This window comes from Argentina silus (genome assembly GCF_951799395.1).
Source record: "Argentina silus genome assembly, chromosome: 20".
NCBI lineage: Eukaryota > Metazoa > Chordata > Actinopteri > Argentiniformes > Argentinidae > Argentina > Argentina silus.
This window is the reverse complement of record NC_139674.1, coordinates 13,200,716-13,217,105: the sequence shown is the minus strand read 5'-3', so window position 1 is coordinate 13,217,105 and position 16,390 is coordinate 13,200,716. Positions and strand designations below refer to the sequence as shown.

Sequence of the window (16,390 nt, the reverse complement as noted above, 5' to 3'; positions counted from 1 at the left end):
ATGAAATCCAAAATGTGGCCTCTATGGTAATCTACCAATTCAAGCATTAACATGTATTATTTCACAAGAGTGCATCACAACTACTACTACTACTACTACTACTACTAAACTGTCTCTGTATCATACGGCTCTGTGTTGTTGTTTTTGTTTGTTTGGTTTCTTTAATTATATCTGTACATCTACCGCTACCCCCCACCGACAGTGTATCGCATCAATGGCATCATGTAGTATTAAGGTGCCGGCATTGGCCAGATAGTAAAATGTGTCCTAATGCCAAGAGAGACACTTCATCAGTGAAGTAGTGCACTGACATTTTTACCCAGCCTCCATAAGGAGACTTGGCATGCCGTGTTGCACTGCGCATACAGCACAGCCAAGCACATATCCTTCACAACTGATGAGAAGATACACTGACATTTGTATGGATGTGTCTTAAGGCTTACCAGAGGTTGACATAAATGTCAGCCAAATCATTTACAGAGCCGGTTTTAGGAAACAGGACTGCAAAGATACTGCATCACTCTACCCCCAGAAAGTAGTCCCCTCAGTGTGCTTTTCCCACTGTACTCTTTGCATTTAACACCCTATGAATTGACTTGGATTTTTTTTAGAAAGGTGTATTTAGCAGCTGTCAGTGTCTCTGCTACCCTTCCACCCAGTGATCGACTCACTGTACTGAGATGGCGGTGTACTGTAGAAGACCCTGCGTAGCCATTGCTGTGCCCAAGATAGACTGACTAGCTGCTGTTTTTTTTCTGCCTGTCTGCCGCTGACTTGATAAGAGAAGACATTTACAAGACAGTACACAACTAAACTGTTGCCTTTTAATGCAGTTCACTGGACTCTAGATAGCTTCGGAGCCTCACAGCTTTCTCTGAAGGTTATTTGGTGTGTCTACTCCTATGGCCGATTAGGATATTTTGTTTGAAGTCTATGGGAACAATCCTCCTTTGCTGCTAAGTGACCACTAGTCCACAAAAAAAGACATTAACAGACAACTACAGAAAAAAAACGACATGCCAATGTTATGACAAGGACAAAGAAGAAAAATACTAACATAACAGAATGTACAGTAGCAACGTAGCACCTTTACCCTGGTGCTGTATGTTTACATCACCGTATTGTACATCCAAACCATTGAAGTTATTCTGTGTGGAGGAATTTTCTTTCAAGCTTCAGAATGAACATTTCAGACAAGACGTTGCTACGGAATCCCTTGCTTTCAGTGTACTTTCACTCAAGGCCTCAGTGTTAGCGACCGCCATGTCTTGTACATGTACTGATTGTAACCGTGGTCTGCTGTACAATGTCCGTACATCTTGTCTCTTACAGAGTCATTTCTGTATGAAAACAACAAAAGCATATCTCATAATACAATGACTTTGACTATTGACCGAGTGGATAATCCGGTATTTGGCAGCAATGCTTGGACACAACAGAGTGTAATTTTACTTATTGAAAAGGTTCCGCATTGTCAGTGAAATAATATCCCCCCCAGAAATGACAACTGCTATGGCTTGAATCCTATCTCACCATTGTTAAACCTTGAATTGTTCGGTTCTAAAAAGAACGGCATGTGGAGATTTGCTGACTTAATAATAACTCACTGTGATTTTGCACTTCAAAAACATCTTAGCAGAGGGGGGGAAAGTGAATTATGAAGGATATCTCCTGTAGTTTGTTGTGCATGCTGATTGGGGGATCATTTGTCTGCTGTGCTCTCTTTTGCTTCGCCGGAGAGAATGCCAATGGTTTGTCTAGAAGAACACAAAGGATTGAATTAAATTCTTATCAGGAAAACAAACACCCTGCATCGAGCAGTTGCGTGATTAACATTTTGCCTCATCAAGTGCAAAGAACAAACAAACACTGCTGTTTCACTGTGTCAGGAATAGGTATTTTTCACACATTACATGAAGGTGTACATGCATGCATTATTATAGGCATCACTGGAAACCTCTAACAAGTGATTCAATCCCATGAGTGATGGCCATCTGTTCACCTCTCGGTAGATCTACACAAACGTAGGTACAATTTGGGTTCGGCCGACGGTTGATAAACGTGTGTTTGTGTTAACAAATGTGTTACTATGTAGGAATGTGAAATAAGTGTGGGAAGCTAATACCATTGTCATGATACCGCCAAGTCAGTTTCCCTGAGTTCTCCTACTCAGCGTTGCTGCCTTGCTCGCTGGGTGTTTGGTCCCTAATGACAGCTTTAGGCAGTCGGCAGGAACAGTAGAGGGCGGCAGCACAGTCTACGGTACACAGCTCAAAACACGGACTAGGATGGAGCCGGAGAAACACGAGAGGAATAGACAATGAGGCACAGTAGATTTGCAAACAGTAAAGTTCAAATGAAAAGGTTATACTTAATATTGAATGACTTGGCCGTGCCTTAGGGTGTTTTGATTGGCTCCTGTGTCTGTGAGCAGTGTGTCAGAACACAGAGGTCACTGGTTTTAATTTCATTTTTCATTTCGTAGTCTTTACTTCTAACCTACAGGGTTTGCTGCACAGTGTGATATACTGTAACAGAAGCCAGTAATATATAACATTGTGTACACATTCATTGCATAATTCAGTATAAGGAAATATGAATCACTGTCACTTTAAATGCTTTTAGATTCAGATTCACTCATGCTATTTTAGGCCTTGTGCCTATAACTTGGACTTCTGTGATAGCGCCTAGACAACAACATACAGGCTTTTGCATAATTTCCCAGAATAATTTCAGCAGAATCACTCTCAGCACCCTCACTAATACCAGTGACACGGCTCTTTGGCACCAGTGCCCCGCTTGCAAGTTTGAGGATTTAATATGAATGAATTATTAATTACCATAATTCAATCATCTCAATCCGATTGTTCTAAACTCCCCTCAGTGTTGCCAGGGCACTTCATATTGAACCATCCAGACAGTTTTTAATCAACTGGCTTTGATCGGTCTGACAGGCAAATTCATTTATCAGATGGATATTTCCCTGCGGAGGATTGGCTTTGGAAGCAAAAGTATTACTTGTGATCCGGTGTACAAGAGAGAGAGAGAGAGAGAGAGAGAGGCAGGGAGTCCCAAACACGGGACAACATTCTAATAAGGCCTTCTGGTGAGTTGTATGAAGAGACCGGTCAGCGATGTAGCGAGGTTAAAAACAAATCAACAAACGGCACAACAACCAAATAAATGCACTGAAACGTACTGTAGGAATGTTTCTTTTTTTTTTTTATATATGTATTTATTTCATTTTTTTAGCCATGGGAATTGAAGTACCAAATGTATACAATAGCAAAAGCGGCTAAATGGAACATTACCTTGTGTGCTTGTGCGCCACAAGGTCATCTGAGACATACAACTCAATGTTTTTCGTACATTGTTATTGTTCTGTTTGTAGTATTCAACGGAAAACTAACTGGCACAGCTAACACGTGTACAGTGTATCATGTGACAGACATCCATCCATGGAAACATTAAAGAAAAGGAGCCACATATGTCTCATTCAAAACATGGGGAACATAGATCAATGTTTCATTCTTAGTACCCTTCCTAGCCACTAGAAGGCATTAAGCTGATTGCATCCCAACACAAATACTTGAGCAGTGGAAGGATGTCCTTATTCTTTACTCTAGTCCTTCTCTTATGGTTCCTGCTTTTGTTGCCAAGGAAAGAGAGCACCTTTTCATGTACGTCATATTCCCTAATAACAGTTGATTCATGAAATCTGAAATGGGCAAAATGAAAAGGGAGGCTAATGAAAAGAAGTGTGGCCAAATCGAAAAGATTTAATGCTAATAAAACGCTGTTCCTCTTGATAATCTGCCGCATTGACTTTTCAACATCAACCCAAGTTATTTGCGTCCGCTCTGCTCTGCTCCGCATGTACCCTTGCTTCCTTACCCTTGACAAAAAGTGTCTGAGAAAAGATAAAGTAGAAATTGTTCCATTAAGAGCATCCAATTATATTTCCTCTTAATTTGTCACTACACTAATTGCTGCATATAATGTGACAGTGAGCTAATTGAGTGTAATTACAGCTTCACTGATCTGTAGTGCCTGATTGACATTTAAATATGTTGTGTGAGCCGACCAGCAATTAGGGACGCGTGCAGGAATAATAATAAGGGCCCTGAGATTCAATCAAGAAAATAACTGAAGAAGAAAATAAGAAGTGAATCTCTAAACGCATATTAATCAGATGCTTGTGAGTATTTGTGTTCTGGATCTGCATGCTTCCAACCAGACCAAGACGTCTGACATTATAGATCTGTAGTCTCAGTGGACCCATGCCATGTTAGAATTGGAATCAGAATGACCAAATTCGCGATAATTACTGATGTTCAATATCCCCCTCATAGATAGTGATCGATAACATTTTTGCCGGCCTGGGGAATACCCAACCTTTGATTCTCCCCACAACGCTGAAGTCTAAGTCTATACAAATCTCAGATCAGTCGATCCTGCTAGCCCTGAGGAGCTCAGAGGCCTGAGCAGGTTTTCACCTTGCTGATTGGCTCAATGAACAGCTCAGAGCCTGCCTATTGAGATGGCTCCCCCATAGTGCACTGTTGGGGGTCTTATCATCCCTCAATAGTCTGCTCTGCCCAGCATGCTGTGGAGGCCTCCTTTTGTTAGCCTGAGGAGGCCCTACTTCCCTGGGATGAGTACAGCAGCCTGTACTGGCCCTGTGGTTGTCAGCACCTGTGCCCTTCATTGGAACTCAGAGCCACCACAGAATACAAAAATGGAGGAGAGACAGAAACCATGAAACTAATCATATACAGGAAGGATACATGGCAGTAGGAAAATACAGTATCTGCACAAATGTGCTCCTGCTTCAAATGGTTTTAAATATTATCTTTGCTTTAGGCCTATATCTCCCTCCAATCTCCTTCCTTCCTAAATAACCTTTTGTTTCCATTTTGGTGCCCTGTTCCCCTCCATGTTGGACATGGTTTTCCTTTTTTGTGGTGCCAAGGCTTCCCATCTCCTCCTCGCCAGCTGGTCAAGGGTCTCCTGCTGCCGCCAGGGCCCCCAGCTCACTTCCTACTTTCTCCCGCACCTGTTCCTGTCTTGGCAAAGCAATGTAGGATCCTGAGAGCTTGGAGACCAGCCATCTGCTCCCCAACTCTGCACCATTTTACCCTCAATCCCCAGAGCCTCTCTCTCTCTCTCTCTCTCTCTCTCTCTCTGCATCCCGGTTTTTATTGCAGCCCTGAAACCTAGCTGGAGCTGTAATGGATTGGCCTGCAAATCCCAAAGACTCCCACAGCAGAGAGGAGAAAGAATATTGTCTCTTGCAATAAGTCTCAGTCACACACATGTTGTTCCCGCTTTGAATCACATCAGAGAGCGTGGTAGCTGCCCTTCCATGCCCATAGGCACTTAGATAATACGGTGTATCACTGTAAGCATGCAGAGTAAATAGACAGCCATAGGACCAGCTCCTATGCATTCCACATAAAGTGGCTGTGGTAGGCTTCATGCAAATACTATTCCAATTAGGTACATAAATAAGCACAGCACAATCTAACACCTACATTACCAAGAAGACCTTCTTATGGGTTGTTTGGGTGACCACTGGATGCAATATTCGGCCGAATAATCACCAACAAAGATGTTTAGATTGCATTCATAGGCTTCCTCTCTGTCCCTGTTATGCACTAGAACTACAACTCCCACGAGCGTCTTGTTTTCTGACATAACACACGTGCGCAGGCGAGGCGCGCGCGGATGTTCTGGTTTGTAAAATGGCGGCCTAAAGGGGGTTTGAACAGATTCACCAAACTCCTAGCTAGCCACGACAGCCGGCTTTCATCTAAGTCAACATCACTCGGAACCGTTTTGCTCTGACTGGGTAGTGATTGAACATTTCGTCCAGGGAAAAAGGTCTGTTTCTACTTTATATATCATGACATAATCTCTGAAAAGTATGTTGCTGGCGGGTGTGACGTTAGCGATTAGCTATCTAACTAGCCTAGCCTAGCTAGAAGCGCTACTAGTAGCCACAACGTGAGACTGCATGGGTAGTTTGGCCACCGTTCAAACATGACTATGGGGGTTGCTAGCCTGAGCTGTCTCAATAGCTGGTCATATGCTAATGGTATTATATTACATACATCAGACTGCTTGTATCGTCATGGAGTCTGTTAACTAAGGCACATGTTTGACCATTTAGCTAGCTCTAGCTAGCTGGCTAACTACTTGCGTATTTTTGCGAGACGAGTCTAGACAATGTCACTTCGCACCATCAGCTCTCTGGAGTAGCAAACTCAGGAGAGGTGGACAAGTGGATTGACCTGTGTCCAAGTGCGGTCGAGTTAGCCGTAGTAAATACAACAAGTCGTGAAGTTGCCGGTGTTCGCTGGATTTGTTTTTCTACACGCGGTTTACTATTGGCTATTATTATTATTATTATTGGCTGGCTCATTTGCAGGACATATTTTAGGAATAGCTAACATTGGACATTAACATTATGCGTCAATGATCTATGTCCTAATTGGCCATAAATCATACATTCCTTGTACCCACTCTTCGTCCAACAGCTTGGTGCGAATTCCTAACTTTATTTCTAAACTCACAGACCAGGGACGCAATCCACCGGTCTGTCCATGCTATATACCGACAGTTACTGTCAATGAGTGGGAGTGTTGACTTGTTAACAATGATTTGTTCTGTTGTTTCCAGAGAGCAGAGTTTGTGATGGCAAAGAGGATTGCTGACAAGGAGCTGACTGACAGGAACTGGGATCAGGAAGATGAAGGGGAGGAGGTGGGTTGCAGATTATTTACGCTTCAGTTCCAGAGACCCTGCTGTGAGATGTGCGGATGCATTTATTGCTCAGACGTTCTCAAGACAGGCGTAGTAATTGGCACTTGTCTCATTTTAATATGTAGTGCAGTGGAGGTTGGTTTAGGAGGAAATCGACGGACGTGCTCATTGCAATGCATAGAACGGTATCAAACGTGTTTTTGATACCATTCCTCATTCCATGCATTGCAATGAGCTCGTCCTCTGATTGCTGGCTCCACCAGCCTCCCTTGCCGTGATGTTGGCCAAGTTTGAGCATCACAGCAGATTACAGTCAGTAATAACATGCGTGTGTGAGACTAACAGTTTTCATGGCAACATTCGGAATACATATGGATCATCAAGTCAAGTGTGTGTGTGTGTGTTTTTTTTTATTTTTTATTAACACTGCGTTCTTCAGGCAGGGACATTTTCAATCGCAAGTGACGATGTGATGAAAAGCAGGCCGATCAAGAAGGCCAAGCGTCGAAATCCCGGTGCAGAGGTAACGTCCCTGAAATGACCGCACATGCATGCCGCCAGGGAGGACTGGCTTACTTTAACCGAATTCAGATGATGCTTCCCAGCCACAACTCAGACATGCCCGTTATCTTGTACAGCGTCTCGTTCGACCTTGAATAATCCCTGAGTTTCCTCTCTTTGCTCCAGGGTGAAAGTGCAGGAGCTTTTAAAGTCTTTAAAGGGTTCTCTCTGGCCCCGACGCCGGCTGCCGGAGGTGGAATTACGGCGTTTTCCGGTTTTGGGAACGGCACGGGTTTCAAAGGCCTCTCTGGTCTGACCAATGGAAACAGTGCCACTCCAGCCTTTGGTGGCTTCACCACCCCTGCTACAGCCACCACCACCCCAGGTAAGGGGGTATTTAGGCTACACTAATCAGAGAATAGTAAACTGCACGGTAACACTTTTATTGGGGTTCATGGGTAAATGTGATTGGAACAGGGTGATATGCATATCCCAACTAGTAGGAAAAAGGTTCTAGGCAAATTTGGCAAATATACTCTCGGCCTAAGTAAAGAAAGGCCTGCATACGGGTATGCTGTTCGCCAGTGCTTTTCTCCTGCACCATGCTTCACAACAATGTTGGTTTCCTTAATGGGATTGGAAACCATAAAGTGATGGGATTTTCTCCAGATGTTGGGGGAGGGGGCATGATTTGGATAATGCGACCTAGTTTACCCCCACACTTCACCCTAAAGTCACCCTTATTTAGGATGTAGGGTCTTGCACTCCTTTGAAAATGAATGTTCATTTTATGTCAGCTACCAGTGTTCCACTGTTAATATGTAATTGAGTTGAAAAATCTTCCATTGTTGAAGGCTAGGAGGGGGGTGGTGGCGTCTGGCATTATAACCTAATGGAGCTGATTCTGTTGTGTGTGTGTGTGTGTGTGCGCGCGCACGTGCGCGCATGGTGTGTGTTGTCCTATGTGGCCTCCCGTTTCTATCACAGCACGCTGCTCGAGGGCAGAATGACAGAGCTGCAGTGCTCCAGTCAGCCGAGGACCCGTGGGGGAGGGGGGGGCTGCTGTCACAGCCGCATAGGCACACAGCCCCCCCCCTCCCTACCCTTAAACACAAGGCAGGCTATCTCTGAGGTGCTTCTGCTCCTACTGTGCAGTAGGACTCAAATTCTCTCTCTTATTCCCCCCCCCCCTCCTCCTCCTCTTCATCTCTAGGTTCATTAACATTCAATGGCCCCGCCTCCACCACCCCTGCATCTGCTGACATCACAGGCAAGCAGACCAATGGCTCCGCCCCCAGCCTGGCTCAGAGCACCAGCTCCATCAGCAGCAGCAGCGGCAGCAGCAGCAGCAATAAGGAGTACAGCCGACAGCTGACAGCGCTCAACTGCTCAGTGAGGGACTGGATCACCAAGCATGTCAACGGCAACCCCCTCTGTGACCTTAACCCCATCTTCAGGGACTATGAGCAGCACCTTGCCAACATCGAGAAGAAGTACGGAGGAGCAGCGGCTGGGGGTGCCTCTGCTGCAGCTGCAGCAGCAGCCGACGGAGGCTCAGAGAGCAAGGCGACGCAGGGGGAGGAGAAGCAGGGGGGGCTCCAGCCAAGCAGCAACGCAGCCCAGTTCTCCAGCGGCAGCAGCTCGGTAGCCACGGCGATAGTCCCGACGCCAACCCCGTCTTTGTTCTCGTTCGGCCAGGACGGCACAGCAGCCCCCCCGGAGAAGAGCAGCGCCGCACCGGTCCCCGCCGGCATATCCTTTAACTTCGGCCAAAAGGTGGACAGCGCGGCGCTGGGGTCCCTGGGGTCCGGCGGCGCCCCCCCCAGCTTCTCCTTCTCCTCCACAGCCTCCTCTCTGTTTGGGACGCCAGCCTCCGCCGCCCCCGCCGCCACCTTCTCCTTCAGCGGGGCAAAAGCTGAGGCTGCCACCAAGACCACAGGTACGCTTTGGAGGATTTCATGTGTTGGAGTTCAGGGCAGTTGAAGTACTCTCTACCATAGGTTACATCATGTCAGCACCTTTCTAATGTCCCCACAAACACAGCAGTGTATCAGTTAATGTATGTTTGCTGTTTGTGTATGTTATTTTCATTTTATGGAGGCATGGTATACCAGAAATGTAATTTCAAATAACTTGGACCTACAGAAGTGTGGGCTAATCTTGACTCAGAAATTTGAAGGCAGTAACTAAGTCAGTTCCCAAATGATGTATTTGTACTAGATTTTGGAATACATGTACAAAAATAATCATCGTAGACAATTGCAATAATTAGAAGTTAATTATGCCTTCAGTGATAACAATTCTACTGTTAAGATGAAACATTCTTTCATATTCAAATAAAATAGTGTAAGCAAAAACTGGGCATAGTAGGAACTACTGAGCATAATAAATACTATGGTAGTCTGCATGTTGCTAATTAGCTATGTTATTATAATGTTGATATTTTTTAAGATAATGAATTGGACTAACCCTGTGTGTGATTACACCTGTATATGCAGTGCAATTTGGTAACAATAGAAATGGCAGAGATTTGTAGGATTGTGTTGGTTAATCTGAATTAGCAGGTTTTACTTGAAATGTTAAAAATAATAATAATATAGTGCTTTGAGGGAAGTTAGGCAGAGAACAGTAAAAGATTAATTGGCTGAAAGAACTGGTGTGAAACATTAGGGGAAATGTCAAAGAAAATCAGCTGAAAACAGAACCTATGAAGTGGATTCATGGTCCACAATTATTACCCACCCAAGACAGTACACACTGTGTAATATGGCCACTAATGAAAGCTTTGCAAAAATATTTATATAAAAAAAAAATATATATAAAACATTTATTGACATGGTAATCTTGCTCAGAATGCCAATTGGTGAAATGCTATTGCAGTGTCATGTACGTGTGTTTAGTCATGATATTAATATCTCCATGCTTCGTCCTCTGCAGCTGAGAATGGAGAAGAGGAGTCAGAGGAGCCTCCCAAACCTGAAGTCAAGGAGATCAAGGAGCAAGATGCCTTCTATTCCAAAAAGTGAGTCTGGTTTTGGATATTGTTTTGGGTTATGGTACTGTTATGATTGATGACTGGAAACATTTCCTAAATCTTACACATGTAATATCTATTTTTTAATATTTTATATCTATCTTGTAAACATTTGACTATTCATAATGATGTCAGAACAAATAATAATTAAACACAGTAAATTATTACACTGTTTGTGTTGCTTTCTCAAAAACAAAGATCAATATTTGTAGTAGAATTTAGAATTTATTGTCTGTTTGAGATGGCTTTGCCACATTTTGATGTGCAACCAATTAGATGAATTGAAGAATATTCTACTGTAATGATATGGGTTCTTTTAAGTCCGTTGAAGTTTGACATCAGTGTGGAGGATTGATTACCATTACATGTTCGTACCGAATTCAGAAATCAGAGTGTTGGCAGATGGACTGATGTGCTGCTGAACCCTGATCTCAAAATCACACTTGATTTTTGCTCGTTGTCTCAGGTGCAAACTGTTCTACAAAAAGGAGAGTGAGTTCAAGGAGAAGGGAGTGGGTACTCTGCACCTGAAGGAGACCGCAGAGGGAAAGACACAGCTGCTGGTTCGCGCTGACACCAACCTGGGTATGCTGGTTTGGAAAATGTAAAGGCTAAGCTGGTGACTTTGACAGTGTTTTTTTTAGATCTGTATTGTCAATAGTCATCCAGATCTAAAGTGTACACACTGTAACATCGCAGAAGCCCGTTAGAGCAGCTTAAACAATGGTAAAGAGTGACCATAACACTCACTGTGAACGATTAATCGTTCGCCTTCTGTGAACATGTATTGAGTTTGTCATGTTAGAAGCCACACACTTACTCCGACGCAATCATTTATTTACACGTTTCGACGGCAAGCTGCCTTCTCCAGGGTTTCAAGACTTCTAAAATGAATAGTATACATGCCGTGTTCATATTGCCGTTGACACATGTCTGCTGCCTGATCTGGGCCTCTCGAAAGCTGCTTTGGAGAACCCTCCTGATCCTTAACTTGAATGTCCTTGTTCTCTGGCTTCTGGCTGCTGCTGTGTTTACGTGAGGGTGTTACAAAATACTCTCCCCATGTCCCCCTAGTGGCAGTAAAGAGATACTACTGTACACGATATTTGCAGTCTCATTCCTCCACAGTGCTGCTTGGTTTCTGACAGATGTCTTCACATCTATTTATTGTTCAGCTCCAACGTGTGTGTGTGTGTGTGTGTGGGAGAGAGAGAATGCTCAATGACGTCTTTTTCTGTCTTGTTCCCATTAGGAAACATCCTGCTGAACATCATGGTGCAGGCCTCCATGCCCTGCTCACGGATGGGCAAGAACAACGTCATGGTGGTGTGTGTGCCCAACCCGGCCGTGGACGACAAGAACCCCACCAGTCCCGTCCCCATGCTCATCCGGGTCAAAACCACCGAGGACGCCGACCAACTTCTCAAAATCCTCCAGGAGAAGAAGGTTTAAAGTACCCTGTGCCCCCCCCCCTGCCCTCTTACCCTGCTCAGACTTCTGAAGCCCCCACCATCACAGCCCAGCCCAGTCCAGGCCATGATATTTTAAACAACCCCCTCCCCATCTTTCTCCTGTCATCTCCTCCCCCAATCTCCTAGACCTACAGTAGACCACTCCCTGTCCCCCCCCCCCCCCCCCCCCCCATCTCCTAGACCTACAGTAGACCACTCCCTGTGTCCCATCTACCCCCCTCCCCCAATCTCCGAGACCTACAGTAGACCACTCCCTGTGTCCCCCCCCCCCCCCCATCTCCTAGACCTACAGTAGACCACTCCCTGTGTTTCCTGATGATCCACAGGCATGGCCTGGACCTGCCCAGCATCATGGCCACATGTTGAACTCATGGCAGTTTTTATCTTGTCACAGACACGCGCACACACACACACACACACAGATAAAGTCCATGGAAGTAACATGTTTTAACTGCATGGATGTACAGTTCACTTTTTTTTTTTGTTTCAGAAACAAAATCGGTTTTCATACTGTGAAATGTGAAATGGGTTCCACTGTCTTGCTCCAACACGGTAATATTGTGAATGGTCCATAAATTCAGACTAACTTGTTATGGTGGAAAAAAACAAAACCTTGTTGATGTTTTGTCACATTGAAACGAGATGTTAGAAAATAGTTTCACTATTCTGGACTCAGTAACATTCCGTCGGGTTTGAATACTGCTGCTATTGTTTTATTTAAGATGAGAGAGAAGCAGGTTGATATTTTAATTCTAATGTTTAATTCATACTGTTTTTGATTTGGTTCTGGTCGCCAGGGGTGAGATTCATCCAAGTATGAATTGGAGTATGTTCAGTCTGAATGTTTTATATACTTGCTCTGTCAGATTTTTTCAGAAAATAACATGACGAGTGAATAGCCGTGTGGTTATACGTGTGCAGAAATGTTGCTTCTCATCTTGTATGCAGTCAAAGGCAGCCATCCACGTGACTAAGTTAATGGGGAAAATACTGTAGCTATTAAACCCTGGGTTAAAGTAACACAGTCCGGTCAAGATGACAGGGTTTACACCTTGAGGATTGGTAGAGATTAAGAGGTTAGAACTTAATTTGAAAGTCTAAATGACGATGTTACCCTGTCCCCCTCTACACCCAAACCTGATATCCTGTGTGTCTGTTTGGTATCATTCAGAATTTGTGTGTTCATTGTTCAGGCGTTTTGCTCTGTAACTATTTATTGTAGAAGTAAGATCTGTACCCCAATGGGATCCCTACAGTACAAGTCCTCCCATTTTTATGACGACTTTTTTTTTTTGGTAATTTTTTTTTTTTTTTTTTTTTTAAACAAGTCCTCAGAGTAAATGGACCCAATGCCCACTCCTGGAATGGTAGATGTCACCCGAGCACTTAAGACCCTCTCAGATGGTGTGCAAGGGGAGGTGTGTATGTAACTGGCCTGTCTGTTCTCAACATGGCAGTGTGTGTACGTGGACGTCATATATATATATAGATTTTTGTTAATTTTTCCAAGTGTCCTTTGTATCGCCTTAGAGACGGTGAGGCATGCAATCATCGACGCCTGATACATTTGTAGAGTCATTGATTGGGGTATAAATCGATACACAACTGATCAACTTGTCCCTTGTTTTTCATCTTTTACTGATTTTTTAATTGCTGGTTGAGGTGAACTTTCAAATGTTAGGAAGAAAGCCAGGACTGTTCAGCTGTAATTCCAGCAGAAAGCATGTAGTACCCGTAAGTGCCACACGGGGGAACCCTTGCTGCATTAAGAAGGCTCTTATTGCTCAAACAGACCTTTCCATATTTACATGATTAAAACGGGATACTTAAATTAGGACAGTAATATCACATTGCAAGACACAAGCATAATGGTATCAGTACTTGAAAATATACCTAGGCTAAAGTTAATCTATGGGTAAAATACATGGGAATTTTTGATGCTCTAAATGACATTTAAGTGAATTTGAGAAAGGAAAAAACTTCAACAACATTTTCTGATAATGTGTATTTTAATAAATAAGTAGAGGAAAATGTACATAGTGATTGGAAAATGATACAACAGAAGTATGGGCCTAACATGCAATTTTACTTGTGTATTTATTTTGATACAAAAAGCAAAGGTTAAAGCATTGGAAACTGTAGGTAGGTAGGCACCACAATATCTCCTTAAAGGACAGCTTTCTATCGGCTTGACAGATCTCCCTAAGAGCCGAGAGAGAAGTAACACAGTCGTAAATAAGATCCAAAATATTTCTAAAAGCGTTTTTTTCTTTTCTTTTCCGCAGCAAAACTAGTTATTTTTCTTGTCATATATCAAATGGTTGTTAGAGCAGTCTTTGCGATTTCAACAGAGCGGGATACATTCGGCCTTCAAAACTATACAGCGGTATAATACTGAAGAGTTCTAGTGGCTTCTCTCCTCTCTCATAACCACGCCGGGTCAAAAGAGCCCTGTGAAATCTATACTGAAAAGTCACACTGGCTATAGCGCCGTGTGTGTGAGTGAGTGAGTAAAAGTGAAGACCATAGCATTCAGATGCCCAAAGTACATACATACACAAAACATGATAAAACACTGCTGACTTTGTTCGTGAATGGCTTTACTTCTGAGTGCAGTTCCTATCGGTGCAGTGTCACCACAGTGATCAGGATGATGCAAACCAAAGACACACGGACAGTGAGACACAGTAACAGTTGGTCGACACGTACACACGTTTACGCCAAACTCTGAAAACAACTGTTTCACTCAGGTCATTGTAGTGGTGTTGCATCTGTAAAAAATATACAGTTGTGGCGTAATTACATCCAACGCTATTTGCATTTGAGAAAAGAGGGTCACGGCTGGTTTGTTCTGAATGTTGCAGCAATGTTCGGTCAGGTTTGGTGCTCTAGTTGGTAAGATTGAAGGTGTAATCAGCATTTACAAAGTGGGGATGAAGAATACAACAAATATGTTGGGGAAATCTATATACACTTGTCAGATCTTAAGGCTTGAGGGACCAAAGACGGAAACAGGAAAGTGCTGTCAGTTAGCCAATTGATAAGATGGTTTCTCATCTGCACCTTTTATCCCTGCACTAAGTCCTATGGCTCTAACTACAAAAGCATGGGTTCGGCATCTGCAGGCTTTGGGTTGGCGGTTCTACAGTACATTCACACAATGTATGCTTTTTCAGGAAAAGTTCTGTGCTAAAACAAACCCATATCTTTCACTGCATGTCCATAACTGTTACTACAATGTGTAAGATCTCTTAATATTTCGGAGTCAATTTCAGTACGCTTCAACGATAAATGCATGTTCCGTAATGGTTGATGCCAGCGGGCCTCCTTGGGACAGGCGGTCTAAACACGGTAAAGTTGCTTTGTTGGGCCAATTCTTCTCCTTTGCCTTTTGGTATTTTAGTGTTCCAACATACAACATGATACATCTAGTACAGTCAGTCCATGGCTCTCTGTCCTCCCTCCTGTCCCTCACAGTCACACACGAGAGAAAATGGAATAAACACTTTGTGTGACACATCTTTTATGTGAGTGCAGAGAACCTGAAGGCCGTGTTTGGGGCAGAAAAGGACACGGCCCATTCCCAAACTGTTGGACCTAAAACTATTCAGAAACACAATCCCTTTTACCTCACACTATAGTGGATAGAAATAAAAACACGCACAACAAAACAGGGGAAAGCTTTATGTCAAAAGCGTAACCTTTCACAAGGCTTATCAGTGAATAGGTAAGCAGCAAGATATTTACAAGAAACAGACACATTCTTCTTCCTTCTTCCTCTCCGGGTCATTGTGTGTTCAGCCAATGCCGACTCACTTCCAGGTCATGTGATCCTGACGGACAGTCAGGACGTGCCGCTATGCTGCTGCCTGATGTCCAGGGCCCGTTTCCGTGGAGACTGCCTTGCACCTGCGAATCCTCTTCGAGCAGGAACATGAGATAGAGGGAAGAGGCACTTTTTGATTGGCTGGTTTTATTGTTCCAAAGGTTTCCCCTTTGTCCTCTCCTCTGTCCGTTAACTAGACGTTTGGTGTAGTTTCTCTGTCTCGACACTAGGTGGTAGTGTTGTTGGTGTTGTCTCAGTGGCCTGATGCTGGTAGGCACTTGGTAGTGGGGATCTGAGGCTGTTGGGCTCTGCTATGTCATCAGGATGGGCTTCTGTCTAACCTCCAGGATATCTGGGGACGCACCATAAAGACACGGCAAACAATGAGGAGAAGCCTGCATATGGAATCTGCTTTATTCCACCACAAACAGCGTTTCGGCCAACAGGTAGCTTTCGTTTTTAATGGCACACATTAAAGACACACAATAAAGACTTGTACGTTGGCAACGACATGTACAAAGGAGCATCCTAAACAGTCTTTCCACCTCACAGGCAGAACAACCTCCATTATACTGTGCTACTGCTACTTATACTGTGCCAACTTAACCCAATAAACTGCGGTTCCCCTGTCAAATCTGACCTCATTCCTACTAATACAGCCCATGCTAGCCCGTGTCGAGGTTGACCTCTGACCTGTGGTGATGCGGTGCATGGGCAGGGTGACGTAGGTGAGGTGGGAGAAGAGCAGGAAGTACTCCTCTGTCCGGTTCAGCTTGAGCCAGGAGCCCACCA

The 16,390-nt window shown here is 44.0% G+C and overlaps 2 protein-coding genes across 4 annotated transcripts in view; one reads left to right on the top strand and one right to left on the bottom strand.

Annotated features, from left to right (window-relative positions):
• The first annotated feature begins 5,747 nt into the window (after positions 1–5,747).
• nup50 (nucleoporin 50) lies at positions 5,748–13,381 on the top strand. 2 transcript variants are annotated; one of them, XM_083692250.1, is made up of 8 exons: positions 5,748–5,883; positions 6,682–6,765; positions 7,205–7,288; positions 7,453–7,651; positions 8,480–9,205; positions 10,204–10,288; positions 10,767–10,885; positions 11,553–13,381. In XM_083692250.1, exons 2-8 carry the CDS (start codon positions 6,697–6,699, stop codon positions 11,750–11,752), a joined length of 1,482 nt encoding a protein of 493 aa, XP_083548376.1. In that variant the 5' UTR covers positions 5,748–5,883; positions 6,682–6,696; the 3' UTR covers positions 11,753–13,381. The 2 variants fall into 2 exon arrangements, with proteins under 2 accessions (XP_083548376.1, XP_083548375.1); XM_083692249.1 differs by lacking the exon at positions 5,748–5,883 and adding an exon at positions 6,454–6,543.
• A 389-nt stretch (positions 13,382–13,770) lies between these two features.
• The window catches only part of kiaa0930, a 35,153-nt gene continuing 32,533 nt past the window's right edge, over positions 13,771–16,390 (bottom strand). For both annotated transcript variants that reach the window (XM_083692445.1, XM_083692446.1), the window contains exons 9-10: positions 16,292–16,390; positions 13,771–15,950 (exon numbers count right to left, since the gene is read on the bottom strand). The exon at positions 16,292–16,390 is cut by the window's right edge and continues 57 nt beyond it. In XM_083692445.1, the coding sequence (XP_083548571.1) occupies positions 15,910–15,950; positions 16,292–16,390 (140 nt within the window). In that variant the 3' untranslated portion in view covers positions 13,771–15,909. The remainder of the gene's footprint in view (positions 15,951–16,291) is intronic.